Source organism: Pseudopipra pipra, chromosome 3, assembly GCF_036250125.1.
Source record: "Pseudopipra pipra isolate bDixPip1 chromosome 3, bDixPip1.hap1, whole genome shotgun sequence".
Classification (NCBI taxonomy): Eukaryota; Metazoa; Chordata; class Aves; order Passeriformes; family Pipridae; genus Pseudopipra; species Pseudopipra pipra.
Genome location: NC_087551.1, coordinates 9,753,225 through 9,770,582, shown reverse-complemented (window position 1 = coordinate 9,770,582; position 17,358 = coordinate 9,753,225). Strand labels below are relative to the sequence as shown.

General features: G+C 41.9%; 1 protein-coding gene across 3 annotated transcripts in view; it reads right to left on the bottom strand.

Moving 5' to 3' along the window:
* VPS54 (VPS54 subunit of GARP complex) overlaps positions 1–17,358 on the bottom strand; it is a 47,910-nt gene that overhangs the window by 2,856 nt on the left and 27,696 nt on the right. For all 3 annotated transcript variants that reach the window (XM_064647654.1, XM_064647655.1, XM_064647656.1), the window contains 12 exons: positions 16,975–17,071; positions 16,162–16,499; positions 14,497–14,626; positions 14,067–14,248; positions 13,238–13,350; positions 11,857–11,920; positions 9,798–9,903; positions 6,138–6,225; positions 5,052–5,173; positions 4,864–4,944; positions 1,498–1,605; positions 496–590 (listed from right to left, as the gene is read on the bottom strand). In XM_064647654.1, coding sequence (XP_064503724.1) covers positions 496–590; positions 1,498–1,605; positions 4,864–4,944; positions 5,052–5,173; positions 6,138–6,225; positions 9,798–9,903; positions 11,857–11,920; positions 13,238–13,350; positions 14,067–14,248; positions 14,497–14,626; positions 16,162–16,499; positions 16,975–17,071 — 1,524 coding nt within the window. The remainder of the gene's footprint in view (positions 1–495; positions 591–1,497; positions 1,606–4,863; positions 4,945–5,051; positions 5,174–6,137; positions 6,226–9,797; positions 9,904–11,856; positions 11,921–13,237; positions 13,351–14,066; positions 14,249–14,496; positions 14,627–16,161; positions 16,500–16,974; positions 17,072–17,358) is intronic.

Here is a 17,358-nt window from a genome sequence, read left to right as displayed (position 1 = left end):
CTGACCCGCTTGGGGATAGAGGGTTGGGCTGGAGCAGGAAAGGGGAAGAGCTCTGTTTCAAATCTAGTTCTGCTGTAAAAACCATTTCTGTAGAGCAGCTGTTCACTGCACAGATGAAATGCTGCTTTTTCCTATTTTTACTTTGCCAGTGCCATGAGTCACCATCCATGTTTCTAAACTGCTTCGGGAATCGCGTAATTCATGTGAATTAAACTGTGTCTGCTGCTGTCACACAAAGGGAGAAAAAGCAATCCATGAACTGAGGAACCTACAGCAGTTTTCCAGTCTGACAATGTCCACCTCCCAACCTGTTACCAGGTGGATTGCACTCCTACTTACTGTGGAACAGCACAAGTCATGTCCTTTACTGTAAGAAAGCTCCAAACCTGACATACTAAAACACGGAGCGTGGCTGCATTCTGCAATCACGACTTTCTTGCAGGAGACGATGCCTGATTATTTGAGCAGTAAAAAAAGAAGAGTGCCCCAACATACCCATTTAGAGGTCCTCCATCATTGACCACGTTGAGGTGGGCCAGCTGCCTCTTCAGGTGGAGCTTGTAGCTTGCGTTGATTCGTAAAAACAACATCTACAAGAAACCACAGCACCAGAGTAAGGATCTGTCCCTGTGCTTGCATCACTGCCTCCACAGAGGGAATACGCTGCCAGCACCTTCAGCCACTAACTTTTGGTTTTGTTTTTGCAACTCATGTGATTTTTTTTTCCTTCTGCCAGTCCTTTGGCCTCCTCATCTTTCTGGCCAACATACAATTTGTAACACACAGGACAGAACATACCCTCCCTTACTAATTTTGTTTTGCACATTATTAGGAGCATGAACTTTTCTTATCTGTTTGAAGAATCTAACAACTGGTATGAAGGCTAGAAGACAAAAAAATCTCTTTCCTGTACTAGAACCACTTAAAGTGGTTTTTCCAAGAAAAAATATGAAAACCAGTTTGAAGGGACCATTTAATCTAATGTGAAAAACAAATGACAACTTGGTGTATTCAATGACTGGATCAGCCCTTTCTGTCCTTTGCAACTCTGCAGTAGCAATAACTGCAGCAAAATACTGGAAAAGGACATCTGGTACAATTTGGGTGCATAATACATTTAGGGACTTTTGGAAGCCACTGATTTTGAGCATTACAGAATTATCCTCTGAAAGGGCTGTACTTGAGCCCTAAAGTGTTGCAATTTGTGTAGAATTTCAGCACTAATTCCTGAATTGAAGATTGTCCTCTCTAGACATTAAAAGGCAGCTCAAAATACTGAAATCTGTTCTTTTTGTGTGTCTCATCTCCCTACACATCCAAACACTTCCCTCAGTTCAGCCCAAGCTGTCTGCATGACTGCTGCCAAGCCCTTTAACGTGTGGGTTTCACAAACACTCAAAAAAGAATTCCCCTCTCCACACATAAAGTCCCTCTTGTTACTGAGTTCATGTACATTTGCAAACAAGGTGTTAGATGAGGCTCAAAAATAACATTCACCTGAGTTTGCTCCTCAGGAAGGAGATCATATATAGCTTCATGCATCTTTGCCATTTGCTTGCAGATATTCCTGAAGCATGCTGAAGGAACAGGAGCTTTCACTTCATACTGGAAATAAACACACAACCAGTTACTCCTTCCTACGACTTTAAAATGGTTTATATAGGAGAGTTCCCAACAGCCACCTGAAGCTCTGCTGTGCTAATGCCATCAAGAATCAAAGTTCATTTAGCACATCACAAATTAAAACAGTCACTGGGCATGAACTGAGCCAGCCACGAATTACAGATGCGGAGAGAATAATCTCTGTGCCAGCCACCCCAATGCAGTTGGCCCTCTCCTTCAGACTGGGATGAGTCAATGACAGACAAGGACTTCTACCTCTGAGAAATATGCTCCTCGAGTAACTCATGAGAGAAAACTACTTCTCTAGGATCACGTACATCCAAATTTGTGAAGAATCAAGGAAAGGAAAACATCAAGAAATGGAAACTCCTAAAAACTCATCATTGGCCATAAAAAAAAATGCAACCACACCACCAAACAAAAACCACACAAAAGTGTTGCAGAAATACCTTGGAAAGCAAAGTAAAAAACATCCCTTCTCCTAGTGCCTGAAATCCACTAGAAAACACCAGATGGCAAGAGATTTGCTACAAAGGGAACAAAATGCTTATGTCCCTACTCCGGACAGGGAAGATCTGACCAGGATTTCAGAAACACTGAAATCCTCTCCCAGGAACAGTGAAACAAGCTCTGCAATTCTAGTTGGACAGGTCATCTTTGGAACAGTGACACTTCCCCACAGAGCCTTGCACAATACAGGGAAGAACCAAATCATTACAACTACCTAATTTACAAACAGATTGGAGGAGATGCTTGCTCTTCTGCTGGCCTGAATTGCAAAAGAGAACAAAGTTTATCCTGACAGGAGAAAAAGAAATGAGGAGTTTTGAGAAAATCTTTACGGTAAAGCCAAACCATTGACCTAATTTTGACAGGACAAGTAGCAGAAAAATAGTGCTTACTGCTCCAAGGGACAACCACCCAGCATGCAGGATCATGCCTCGAGACAAGGAAGTTAAGCAAGAAATTATTTCCAACTTCCCAGCACATTGTAAAGCCAGAGGGAACTGGCAGGCTCTTACATGACTACAGCCAGAACAAACTCTTCATGGGCACAGGGAAAAGCAGCAGCCCCAGGAAGAAACCCTACAAGGTGCTGGCCATTTTATCTCCAGCTGAGGTCAACAGCATGTAACACCACGAGGGATCAGACAAAAATTCACTGCTCTTCTATCCAAACAGTCACAAGACACCAAGCTCCAAGAGAACTCAGAACTCGCACTGGGTTTTCTCCGTGAACACTTATTCATGGAAACGAATGAGCATTTTCCATTCTTTAATTATATTATTTCCACTGTTCAATATCCCCATTCCCGTTTTATCTTCCTGTCAAGGATAACAGATAGCTGCTGGGAAGTGTCGCTGAACCTCCTCCACACATTGGCACTGGGTGAGGACATTCCATGAAGCTCCCAGGGGAAAGCATAGCCTGGAAACTCAGAACTAACTTGCTCATATTACCCAAGTGCCAGGTCTCCTGGTATCTCCTGTCTGCTGCACCAAACTGTTTGTCTCCTAAAAAGCAGGATCATGCAATTCCTGGTTTCAAAGCGTGCTGGACACCCACTGCTGTGGAACTCACTAACTGGTTCACCTCAAGGCAGGTGACCATTTTATGCTCAGGACTCTCAGAGAAACATATAACCCCAAGAACACACTGACACGGTTGTACTGACATGCCCATTTGCAAATTTCCTGGGTTTCTGCACTTCACAGCCTTCAGATTTCATTATTTCAGGAACGAGATGAGCCAAATGATGGGGTATAGTGGGAATGGTGGCAAATCAACACATGGTGTCCTTTGCTCCTGGACTCTGTGGGTTGCATTCATGTGGGCCAAGGACTGTCACTCAAGCCCTTAAGAGCTCTAAAGGGCAGAAATACTCGCAGTTTATAACTTGTGCCAGCTCCCAAGGGGAGAATAGGCTGTAAAGATGGAAGGACAGTAAGGGATGAGTTCTTACTAACTGTCATCAAGAACATAAACTGTGTTACTGGTTTGTTGTGGGCTAACTTGTTTGGTATCAATGATGTAAATACCTGCATTTGTCTTCTACTCTCAAGAGATACGGGGTAAAGTGGCCAAAAAGCCATGTTAATTCACAGGACAGCTATTTTTATGGGGGATAAAACCCCCAAAAAAACAGCAGTCCATTTTTGTCTTCAGAAAAGAGCATAAACACATTTTTAAAAAAGTAAACATAATAGGGGCAGGGAATCCCGACTTAAATGCTTTCGGCCTTTTTTTTTTCCTCCCCTAAATTTAGGTAACACTATTTGATAGACAAAACAAACAGATGAAATGAAAAAGCACAACATAAAATAAACAGAAAGGAAGACAGAAATGCTGCCTGCTACAGCTGCCTTGCTGCAGCTCTTATCAGCCTGTCCCCTACCTGTGTTCCCGTGCTTCTCATGAGCCCAGGCCTATCAATCAAATCTGTCACTAAAGAATTGATTTATTTCTCTCATGAAACAGCTTTTTTTTTTCCCCCCAAGGACCATAAGATCCAAAGCACAATACTAAGGTTTAACAGCTCATGTACTTTATCTGTCGGATCCGTGGGCCCAGGAGGTCCCATCCTGGGGAGGTCTCTCAATGTATCCCACCCTAACATGAGTCACAGTGAGTAGATCCAGCCCAGGACCAGACTGAACCACTGAGGAGTGTTCAAAAAGCAAAATACACTAAAAGCAATTCATGGGACAGCTACTAATGCTGCTGCAGAGCAGGAACTGCTGAGCACAGACCTCCAGTCCCCAGGCCTGCAGCCCAATAGATGGGTTGGTCCTTCCCTTCCAAAAACTCTTCTTCCTCAGCATTTTTTTGCTGTTTCCTCAGCTGCTGGAAATGCCACCCTCCCCACTTCCAAAGAGGCACCACTGGAAAGAGCAGAAAACGGGAGTTGCTGAGCCTGGCTGCAGACAAGAACTGTCAGTGGTAGGAGAGCACTTCAGCTCCTGAACACCTGAGCATCTGTGCCAGCCAAAGCATTTCTCTTCCTGCTGAAGGAGTCAATGGAAAATTTATTTTTTGTGTGATTGATGCCCCAGTGGCAAATGCTAACACAAAATATGTTCATGAGAACAGCACAGAGCTTTCTGTTTACACAGTTTAAAGAAGTTCAAACAAGTCCTGATTACGAAAGTTTAAGACTCCATTTGAAACATCTAGGCTGCATACAGCGAGACTTCCAATTGCAATTTAGAGAGTATATAATTATTTCCATAAATCATTACCTTGGATAATAGTTTGTCAAATAAGCTATCCATTATGGCAACGAGCTTTGCTGAAATTTCAGCTATGTGGTCGTGATAATCCTGTAAGGGAAGAAAGCAGGTTTCATTTTCTAATGGCATTCATATTCTTCAGAGTACAGTTGAAAAGCAGAACTTTGTGTTTAATTAGGAAATGCCACAAGAATTACCTTTGTAATGTGGTCAAAATGCCTGAGCATGCTAAACTGCTTCGGCTGCAGTCGAGCTTCAAAATGAGCCCTGATAATGGGAATGTAGTGTACAATGAGCTGTAGGCAACGTGAAGAAAGGGCTGTAAATTCAGAAAGAAAAATAATGTAATTATTGCACAGGAAGAGTAATTTTGTATGGACTGTATCTCCTTTAACATAAATAACAGATCGGACACAATTTATCACTTTTTTGTTAGTCTGTTTGTTTCCACTGGGAAACCCCACCCAGTGAAGATGCCAGACTGGTACCTGGCTATTCACACCCAGCTTCGGAAAGATATGGGATAAGGAACTAATTTTCCCAGAGGCTTTGAGTGTTTACTTGACGTTTTGAGCCCTGGGCACACAAAGACATTGGAGAGATCTCAGAAGACCTGACTCATCATCCACCTAACCGCAGGAATCACATTCTCAAGGCATCAATGTTTCTTCTGCTGTGGTGTACAGAAACACTCTGCCCTGCCAGTGCTGACATGTCCTGAACCTGCTTCTGCTGCAGTGCCAACATGATCTGCAAAACTGAGCTTACCCTGAGTCCAACAAGGCCTGAGCCAGTAGGAGGACACACAGTGTGACATAGGTCACCACACTGGCCAAGCGTTCTGCAGCAAAAACCGGACCCAGCTGTAGCCCACAGCCCCTTGAGGGGCAGCCTCTCAACTCATTCTCCTCAAGCTGTTCCTTTCCAAAAGGGAAATGCAGACTGCTAATCAGGACACCCTGAAACATGGGAACTGTAAGTTCAGACACTTGCTTCAACCCATCAGTCAAAGGCTCTTAATTTCAGGAGACAGTTTAAAGCTGGAGGTCTGGAATAGTGTGTCAAGACTTTTCTGCAGCATGGAACAGGGCACTCGGTTCTCCCAGGCCTTCTGAGCAGCCAAAGCAGTCCAGGCAGGTAACCAGCAAGGTCTTATCACCCTCTGTGTCAATGCACGGCACCAAAACTCAAACACAACATCATAAATGTTCAGGGATTTTTTCGCATTTTGGTTTAACAGGCAGAAGAACAAGCTTTGACCTCTTAAATATAGAAATCCATACCTAGGTTTTTTGTAGTGATTGTTTTCAAACCAACAACTTGTAATGCACCAGCTCCAAGCACTAGTTGGCAACTTCTAGAATTGAAATACTGTGAGAAAGAAAAAGACAATGAAAATGCATGCTGACTCTTTATCAACTATACATAACCACAGTTTAGAAATATCATCAACGGAATTTTGCAAGGTAAGACAATTATTATGAAAGCCAGTTCCAGAGTTTCACATATTTCTTACTCCAGAGGAGTCCATGACTATTAATTAAAAAGGAACTTTTTTACCACTCTCAGTAGTCACTGGTTCAGTGTTTTTTGACTCAGCTTATGGTAAAGCACTTCAAGGCAGTGCTTCAGCAACGGGAAGCAGAAATATTGCTTTTAAAAACACTGATACCCAGTGATTTCAATTCAAGGACTAGTTTCTGCTTCTCTAAGAGACCTTTAGGTGAAGCTTCTCTCCAAGTGAAAAAAAGCAGCAAGACAGATTTGCTGCAGACTCACCACGTTCAGCCTTCCTTTGAAAGCCGTAACAAGAACACCTTGTACTACAAATCTATAAAACAGAATTCTCAAACCAGGACCTTGGATGGGGAAAAGGGTAAGGATCTTGCCAGTTTTCTTCAGTAGATGTGTAAAACACTCTGATAGGCCACCCAAATCTCTGGATAGTAAGACAATTTCTGTCAGCATCTTCTGCCTTATATTGGAATTCTGATTCATCACCCAGCTTGGGACACCAGATATTCCAGACTGGCCCGGGTGAGGCAGTAGAAGAGCCATTGCTCTTGTCCCTGCACTGAATGGAAAGCAGAAGTCCCAGGGCTCATGTTTAAACATGTTTGTCTATTGACACTGGGCTGGAAATTGGGAGGCAAAACTTACACAGAGCTGACCCTTTCTCATACACCTAAAGATTCAGAAGAAATGGTGACAAGGTTGCCCTGCAGCTTGTGTCTGCAACACACAGGATCTCCCTCACATAGACCTCCTTTTTTTAGGGGGGTACGATCCTGCTTCACAGGTCTTGCTTCACGATAATACAAGAGCAAACCCAAAATTTCAAGCACTCCTTGGGTAAAAAGAAGAAATAATTTTTCTGGCTATTGCCTGGAGTCAGTCACAAAACGCAGGCCCCCAGAGAACACACCATGAACCCCACACCCCCAGCTCTGGGCTGCCAGTGGTGTATGCAGGGCCAGAAGAGCAGACCTCATACCACAACCGAACCAGAGCTACATGTGGCCCCTGACCTGAGAGAGGCAATACCTACCCTGCTCTCAGACAGAGGTCAGGCTCTGAAACTGTCTGACATCATCTCCTCCTCTGGAAAAGCAAGACCTTTTCTTACACCTCTGGGTAGACTTTAGAAGTAGAACCACTGAGTCGAAGACAGATGTGTCTCACACAGCCTAAGCTCCTCTGAGATATTTAGCTCAGGTTAGTGTTAACTGTGAGGCAAACCATTAAAAACTCTGGCTGTAAAGGACGATGGACACACGCACTCTCCCCCACCTTCTGTGGGCATGACGCTGTTCCCAGATCGCCTGTTGCAGACAGAGCAGTGAGGAAGCAGCAAAAGAGCAACACCCCCTCCTTGTGCCTGCTGGGAGGAAAGCATTTCTGCGCCCAGCACGTGGCCACAAGCCTTCTCTTGTCTGCACCATCTAAACAATCCATTAATTACAACTATGTGTGTTCAGTTTTGGGCCCCTCCCAACAAGAAAGACACGGAGATGCTGGAGTGTAGTCCACTCCAGGGCAACAGTGCTGGGGAAGAGTCTGGGAGCACAAGTCTGATGAGGAGAAGCTCAGGGAGGTGGGGGGTGGCTCAGCCTGGACAAAAGGAGGCTCAGGGGGGACCTTATTGATCTCTACGACTCCCTGAAAGGAGGGTGTAGCCAGGTGGAGGTTGATCTTTTCTCCCAAGCAATAAGTGACAGGATAAGAGGAAATGGCCTCAATTTGCACCGGGAAGGTCTAGTTTGGATATTAGGGAAAATCTCTTCACTGGAAGGGTTGTCACTGGAACAGGCTTGCTCAGGACAGTGGTTGAGTCACCATCCCTGGAGGTATTTAAAAGACGTGTAGATGTGGCACTTGAGAACACAGTTTAGTGGCAGACTTGGCAGTCTTCAGTTAGTGACTGGACTCGATTGATCTTAGAGGTCTTTTCCAATCTAAATGTTTCTATGATTTTGCCCATACACTGGTGTCATTTCACTCAGGTTGCAGCCACAGTTCAAAACTGCCTGGCATTTCAATACCTTGAAATGGAACACTTTCCATTTTCCACCACAACAAAGTCTAGCTCTTGCTACCCTCACAGTTTGGTAGCTCTGACTGTTGTCAAAAAAAAGGGTAGTGACCTGCCAGGACATCTCGAGTGGCTCTATTTTGTTCAGAGTGTAATAAATGAGCTTTTGTTTCTGCTAGTTGTTCTTGACGTTTCTCCAATTGATGGCACCTTGCTGACAGATAGGAAATACAATAATTAAACTGCACATGATGTTTGAACACAAAGAAGTAAAGCACAAATGGCAGAGCTACAAGATAAGGTAAGGACAGGGAAGTAAAAGAGATGCAAATCTTGTCAAGTTTTGAGACATCTGCTGCTATTCTACCTGCCTGTGAAAGGGTGCTGCAATTTTTGAGAGAAGCAGCAGCTGGAGAAGGAGAGGTGAAGAGGGGCAGGCCCAAAGAGACTGATCTGCCTTGGACAGTGGTTTTAAAGGGGAAGGTTTGTAGATGAATCTGAATGACAATTGCAAGGAGGAGCGTTCCTGCATCTGGTTATTCAAATAAGAACTACCAACAGGAAAATTATTTAAAGGTCCATCTCCCTGAGCGTGTTTCCCCTTCCCTGGCATCAACAAAAGTAAAATATACTTCTGGAGAGTAGAATCTGGTTATCTTTTATTGATTATGTTCATGTTCAGAACTCTAATACCTGATATAACCTTTGTGGGTAAAGGCACAAGTGAAAGTCTTGACATAAATTAACTGCTAGGCTTTGGAGCCTATACAGATACATATATGTATGTATGTGTGTGCATATATATATATATGATAGTTTTAAGGTGCATTAATGTGCTCCTTTTATTGTTGTTTACAAATATTACCTTGCAGTATCTGGGCTTCACCAGCTTTCCCCTTCTCTAGTGAGAAATAAATGAGAAAGAGGTCCTGGTGTTTTATCATCTTTACATTTTACAACAGAAGCTTCATCCCATACTATTTTTCATGCTTCTACTGACTATAACTCTACTGACTTGTAAAAAACCAAGGGACTTGTTCTCCTTCCTCAATAAAGATATATTTCTGTGGCATCTGGGATCAACCTGCTTTTTCTTCAGCTGCATTAATCACACACCCAGCCTGGGTGGTTGGTGTAGATGGACAGGCAGCTGTGACAAATACTGCTAGATGGGATTTCCAACATTCCAGGTGACCAAGAGGAAAGACAGCCCTCCCAAAGTTAATTCCCACAACAAATTGTATCTTTAATGCCTTTGACTTAAAAGGCTTCCTTATGGCACAGTAGAAAACACAATGATTTCTAGATAATTTATATGAAATTATAAAAACCCAGGGGCATTACAGAGAGTAAGACATTTGTCCACCCTGACTGCCCCTGCTTTGCACAGGTGGTGCATCCTGAGTCATACCTTCAGCAAATCAGACAGGCGGGTCAGCATGTCAGTGGTGATGGAAGGAATGTTATCCACACACTGGCAGTACTCAAGGATTATTCTTATTAGCAGCAATACTGTCCTACAAGAGAGGAAACAGCCAAATATGTCATCTCAGGGTACAGAAGATGCTGAAAAAAAAAAAATCAAACACAGGCCAGTCATGTCGATAGAAAGCTACCCAATGCTAGAAATTATAGAATTGAATAAACCCACTAACTAATGTGAAGTAGAAGTAAAATATAAAAGAAGGCATACATAAAGATAGTTATAATGAATACTCATTCCAAAGGGAAGTATGTGGAAAAAAAGTATTTTATATCAGAGAAAAATCTCTGAAAAAACAAGTAATAAATTCTAAGGAGTCACAAACAGAGAAAGCAGCTGTGAAGAAATAGCACCAAATATCTGAAGATGCTGAACACCTGTAATTTCCCCTGAAGCCAGCAGGCACTGGAGAATTTGGGAGCTACTGGATGGAATTACGAAGGCTCCACATAGAGCAGGCATGCTCCTTTGAATTCAAATACACAGAAGGCAGGAAAACTGAGGCGAGATCAAATGTTCAGAGTAGATATTATAACATTTCAAAGAGTTAAATGTCTTTCTTCCTTTAGGCAGTAGAGTGCAGAGAGATGATGAAAAGTCAGCCAAAAATACACACCTGAAGAATGCTTTGTGAACATCAAGGCATTTTTGATGAATGCCTTTATACAATGAAACTGCACGTAAAAGTGTGCAGAACTGAAACAAATATTTGCACCATGAGGCTCACAATTGCTTCACAGAGCTAAATGTAACAAGTTTCAAGTGAGCAGAGATGGATCATCAAACACATCATATATTAGGTAAATTTTATCCTTTAAAGCAATGCTCCCACACGACCTGAAATGCTCTTTTGCAGTGATATCAGTTGGCTGGCACAGAAGTTCTCAGCCACAGCTTCTGCTTCTTATTGAACAACGATGCATCATCATGAAGCAACTCATAAAATGACAGCTGGTCCAAGACATTCTGCACATCACAACTTTTTTAAGTATGGGTAAATTGATGTGAGGACTCTGGGGAGTGAGATCTTCCAGGTTTTACTCCCTCCCCAAAAAAACACTTTCATGCATATTTAATGCTTAAGCCTCACAGTCTTGGGAAACACAGCATGCTTTTAAATGAAAGAAGTATGTATCGTATATTTTAAAATGTCTTTGATATAACCAGTTCTAAGAAATTACTTTCCAATTCAAAGTAACCAGGATGCCAAGAAACAGTGTATGCAGCTTCTGAGATGGCCCATTTCTCCTTCTGAATAAGAGAAGCAATTTTTCAGTAGCGGACTCATGTATTTGGTGCTGTTCAGCCTGGAGAAGAGGGCTCCAGGGAGACCTTACTGCAGCTTTTCAGTGGGCTTAGAGGAAAGATGGGGACAAACTTCTCAGTAGGTCCTGTGGTGACAGGACGAGGAGTAATAGTTTTAAAGCAAAGGAGGGTAGATTCAGACTAGATATAAGGAAGGAATTTTTTACAGTGAGGGTGGTGAAACACTGGCAGAGGCTGCCCTGAGGGTGACCCATCCCTGGAACATTCAAGGTCAGGTTGGACAGGGCTCTCAGAGCCTGGTTTAGTGGAAGGTGTCCCTGCTTATTGCAGGAAGGGTGGGCTAGATGACCTTTGAAAGTCCCTTCCATCCCAAACTATTCCAGGAGCCTATGATTTTTGCCAGAGATACTTGGACTACATAAGAAATAACTGTGTGCTACGAAGACAAACGTGTATTTTCACAATTATGTGTTTTCATGAAATAATGGAAAAAAAATTCAAATAAAATCATAAATTTCAGCCAAGTCATTCAGAGGAAAACCAGCATTTTAATGTACAGAAGAGCTTTTATAACTGTTTGGGAACTAAAGAGAAACTAGTCTGTGAAAGGAGAGGGATTTCCAATTTAAATAAGATTGCTAAAGCTGTTAGCATTCATCACAGTTCTACTAAGAAGTTCTTGCCAACTAACCCACTGCTAAGAGAAAAGTGTGCATCTTACCCAACTGTTGCATATTTTTGTCCTTCAACAATAAGGAATTCAGCTGGCTTTCTTTCTTCAGTAGCTAGACATTTTAGCAAGACAGGAAAAGGAATGAGTTCAACCAAAAACAAGGGCAAAAAATGTTATTTATAAAAACGCAATGTTCACCTGTTAAAGTTTGAAAAAACCCACAATCAGTCTTTGGAACACTGCTCTTTTTTTTTTACAATATTAATTAGATACTTGATTGCCCATCATAATTATTACAACCCACAAAGTTACATTATTATCTGCTGTGATTTTAGGTCAAAAATTCCACAACGTCCCACAGTCACTATGGTCTTAAAAACCCCAAGTAACAAAAAGGTTACAAATAAAGCAGAAAAAGTCACTAGGTTTTCTACTATACATTCTCAAGTCACTTGCTGTGTATATTAATATTTTAGCTGCAAATCACTTCTTCAGGCTTCATAGAAGCTCTTACTGATGCAGTTTTTCATGCTAAATTATCTTCCTGAAGGGAGCTGCAAGAGGTTATTTTAAGAGCAATGGTTGACAAATGTATTTTGGTGTTGTGTTCCATAATTGGAGAGATTATTACTAACACACTCTCTGTATCTGTTTTTTAATATTCCTTTTGGAAGGGTTTCTCTACCAAGACATCACTGTACTTTCTTTCTTCTAATCTATGGCCATTTTTCTCCCCCTCTCTGTATGTTTTCTTCCTTTTCTAGATATTCACACACATCCCTCACTGCAATATTGGATGAGTTTCCCCACGAGGTAAGAACACATTAAGTATTCCCATCGCACACAGGGGAAATAGGGCATGAGGAGAAAAAGTGACTTCTCTGAGGTCAAATGAGGTTTCTATGGCAAGGTAAATAATTGAATGAACGTGAGTTTTCCCTTCCATGAGCAGCCACATGGCATGCTGCCTTTCATTGGAACTGGCAGATGAAGCAGTGGCAAGGAGCAAGCTTTGTTTCACACAAGAGGGGCTGAGCACATGCACGTGCTCCTCAGTCCCTGGCAATTCTTCAGTGGTTTGTTCTCGGAAAAGACTGAATTTGTGCAAAGACTGTAAGCCTCTACACTGGGAATACTTGTATAAAGAGGCAGTTCCCTCCCTGTGCTAACACTTCTGGGTGTTTTCAAGAAATAAATAAATAATTTAGGACAGGACAAGGTCAGGACAAGAAGTTTCAACACCGGTAAGAGACAAAAAAAATAATAATAATAATAAAAAAAGAAAATAGACATCAATTTCCTTCTGATGCCCCCAGAAGACAGTGAGCAAATGCAGATCAAGAGTGGCATCACAATATGTCCATCAGCACTCACTAGCAGAATTTGCTGATAATAAATTCATTTCACAGTAGTTCTGCAAGATACACACCTGCTGGTTTTTTTTCAGGGAGAGAAATTCTGCCATCTGACACTGAATCGACAAGGTCCTGAAACTCTGCGGGAACTTCAGCTTGCTTCCAGCGCTCATTGTCCAAAAGCAGGCTGGTTATAAACACAAAAGAGAGGAGGCTGAGAAAGAAAAGCCTTGTATTGATGCTTCTCCTGCCTGTAATGCTGTGGAATCAAAACTACAACAATTTTTAAAAAGCTACTGTCCCAGAACATTGTGCTAGTCATCTTCATCAGAAGGAGGTGTCCAACAATGGGCAGCAACAAAACAGAACAACACTGCATTGGTCTAGAGACCTCACAGTTTGTTCATTCAATCTGTCATAGGGACCAAAAAACTACACTAGGCAATAAAGGTCTTCATGAGATCATTGTCCATGAAGTAATGTGCAAATACAATACTTCAATTTTTACAGTTTTTGATGGACGAAAGCAAATAGACTTGATGCATGTTCCCCAAGTGGTTTAGTTTTATCTTTTTTGTTTTAGAAAACAGTTGAAAGTGAATTATTCTTAAACTTCTGAGACAAAGCCATGTGGCCCTTCAATGTTAGTCTTGTGTGCTTTCTGTAGCCATTACTGTCCTTAGAACAGTATTGCAGAATACAGTTTGAAGAAATCAAGTTACAAAAACAGTAAAAGTCTAAACCACTTAGAAATAATTGGGGTTTAATACAGTTTTTTCACCCCCTGCTCTTAAGTATAACAGGCTTACTAGTGCTCTAGGCAACAAAAGATTGTGTTTGGCTGGCATACAATTGACAAAATCATCCATGGAAGAACAATAAAGATCTTCTACCCAGAAATACCTTAGTTTTGTCTTTCTCTCCTCATGAAATCTATTCACAAATCTGTTGGCTTGACTCTGAAGTGCTCCTCGTAAGGACATACTCTTCTTGCCACAGATCTGCTCAGTATCTAAGATAAAGCCTTCCATCAAGCGAGACAGAGTAACAAACTCGTTGGAATTCAGTTTCTCTAGGAAGCCATCCTATATGCAAAGAAAACCATTGTAAGGAGACAAAACACCACAAAAAAAAAAATTAGAGATGTAAAGAAGTAACTAGTCAGCATCTGAGGGTTACTAGTATTTTAAGAGGCACATCATTTAACCCTATATGGGACAGACAAGGTAGATTGCAGTTACCGTACTCCCATCGTGAGTGCCATTTCAAAACCCTGGGAGCAAATTCCCATTAAGAATGAGACACCACCAGCAGTCTGATCCATGCTCCTTACCTTTGCTCTTGCCATGAGGAACTTGACTGAACGATCATGGCAGATATCAGAGGCATTATAAAGTAACTCCTGAATATTGTTTGCCAGCCTGACTAGTTCCAGGTCAGTCAGCTTCATGTCATCACCGATCCTACAAATGACAGAACCAGTAGACTGAGCATCAGTTTGTAGAAAAAAATCAGTATTTCTGCACACATGTTGAAGGAGGAAAGAGCCTTGCAGTGACTGTCAAATGCAGACAGTCAATTAATCACTAAAGTCACTTTGTACACATGGGATCTTCTAAGCTGCTGTCAATGTCATGTCAGTCCCTGTAGTGAGGAAATGCATAACTGCCCATCCTTTTCTTTTTTGAATCCACATTCTAATTGCTATGAATGGTCTAAGAGGAAATCGGATACAGTCATTACTAATACAATAAATAAAATTAACATTTACTGAGCTAAAATTTACCTAGCTCCTGTAACACTTGAGCATCACAAACCATATGACAGATAACATACAGCATTTCTCTTCTGATGAAAGTGTAAGGCCTAAAATATAGATATTTGGCACTCCCCCCAACCTTACTCCATAGGCTGTTGTTCTATGAGCTTTTTAGACTTCAGGCTCTTAAGTTGGTTGTTTTTAAAAAGCTTGTATGACTTGTCTACTGTTTTGAGGTCAGCACGTAGCTCAGCTCTGCCGTTCACGGCTCATGTCACGAGTGAAGATCACAATCTTCTGGTCCAGCTCAAGGGACTGACAGTATGAGAGGAGAGAGAAAACTTGGGACACTACAGAGCAGCAACTGGGCTAACACTGTTCTGTGTATTTTTATTAGCCTGCTCCAAACACAGAGCAAAGGTGCAATAAAAAACAGAAGAGGGATAAAGCAACTTCATTTTAGAATGAAGTTATGCAACCAGCTGCAGAAACAACTTTGCTCCTCAAGAGCTCTAGCTGAGTGGTGTATTTTTAGCACATTTGGCAAACTGCTCCAGACTAGTTTGGATCCAACCTCTTTCTCTCTCTCCCCTCTTCCCTGTAGCCCTGGACTCCTCTTCACATTTCATTTCTCTTCCACCATAAGGCATGCACAAAAGGATGCCAAAAGATTACACCTCTGGAGTCTGGAGTACCTCAGGGCAGCACTGCTTATGGAACCAAAGCATTGAGATGGGTTTATTTATTTAAGTATGCAAGTCAAATGATTAACGACAAACGGGAGATTTTTCTCTAGAATTTATCAAGGTGTATTCCATGAAGCCAGCTTAAAAAAAAAAAAAAAAAAACAACACAAAAAACTGCCATAGGGAGCATGGACAGGGAACAGAGATGATTTTGCCTGCCAAAGGGACGGCAATCTGTCTTTCATGTAGGCTGGACTTGCATCTCTCCTGCTCTCTACACAAGTGGCCTCCCCAGAAGAGCCTATGCAGAAGGAACAAGTGACAGTCTCTGTACCACCTACACACAGAGGTGAAAACAAGGCAAATAAATGAAACAAAGGTGAGCTGGAAGCAGTGCACTCTGATGGCGATGGTGGAGGTTCACTACACCTACCTAAAAAGCACTTTCCTCCAAAGTCAATTTTTGTACTGTATCATTAGAAACAACTGCCTGCACCTCACACCTTGTTCCTGCCATCGCTGCAAAGTGGAGACGGGCACCACGTTCACTTACATCATCTCTACTCCTCCTGGAGTAACAGAAGAGGATGTTTGCTCCTTGCTGGATGAGGAATCGGTCGTGCACTCGGGTTCAGAGACCGAGTCGCTGCTGCAGGGCTCACTGTTTGGGGAGGTGTTCCTTTGAGAGGTAGTGTCAGCTGCTCCGGCCGGGAGCTCCCCTTCGCCAAACGCGTCGCTTATGAACATGCCCTCGTGGGTCAGATAAGCCACTTCGGTGTCCACCAAGCTCTCCTTGGCAGAGTTCTTTTGTAAGGTGTCCTCCAGGTCTCTGTTTTTTTGGTTCTTGTCTAGAACCAAGAAAACCACGCTACGGATAGTATTTAACGTTGCCTAGAATAAAATATAACTTTTATTACAAAAAAACCCTATAACAAAACCCTGTGCCACAAGCTCGTGCTAGGAAGAGATTTTCTTTTACCCACAAAATTAAACTAAATCCTGGCTTTATTTTCTATTGTGTAATTAGTATTCGGAGGCAGACCCATCCATCTGATGGGAACCAATATCAGATGTTTCTGAGAATGAGGTTTCTTTCACCAATCTAACACATACAAAAGTTCTGTCCTAATCCCTAGCAGTCTAAAATAGATGTAATCATGCAAAAAGAGGTATTATCTCTTTGCCACTGCTCCCTTTGTTAGCACTAATCATTTTTGCCCTGGATGCCAATATTCACATTTCCCTCTTTCAATCAGAAGTTTGAACTCTACAAGCAAAACCAACACCTTAAGACTCCAAATGGAAAGTAACTTCATTCCCTTTCATGCCTGAACTGTGTAAAGCTCTTTGTAAGTGAATGTCTTACCTTTATTCTCTTGAGGAAGATTGTGAACTTAGAAAAAATATTCTTCAGTAAATCAAACCACTGAGGAAAATTCATCATCCTCATCTGGTCTGCAAGCCTAAAAAAAGAGCAGTATTCAGCAAACAGCAACTGTTTGCTGGCCATGATGCCTACTGGCACATAAAGAAAAAAACCACATGCTCTAACTTGAATTGTAAATTGTAAATATAGGGAAAACTATACAGACTTCTATCTGGCAGAACAACAGACATTACCTGAACAACAGTCATGTAAGTGGAATGGGAAAGGAGGGATACAAAATGAGACAACACTATAAAAAAATGAAAGCTTCACATTTACCATTTGTTTTCTTTCCTATGCATAATGTACTTTTCCCTGGCATAA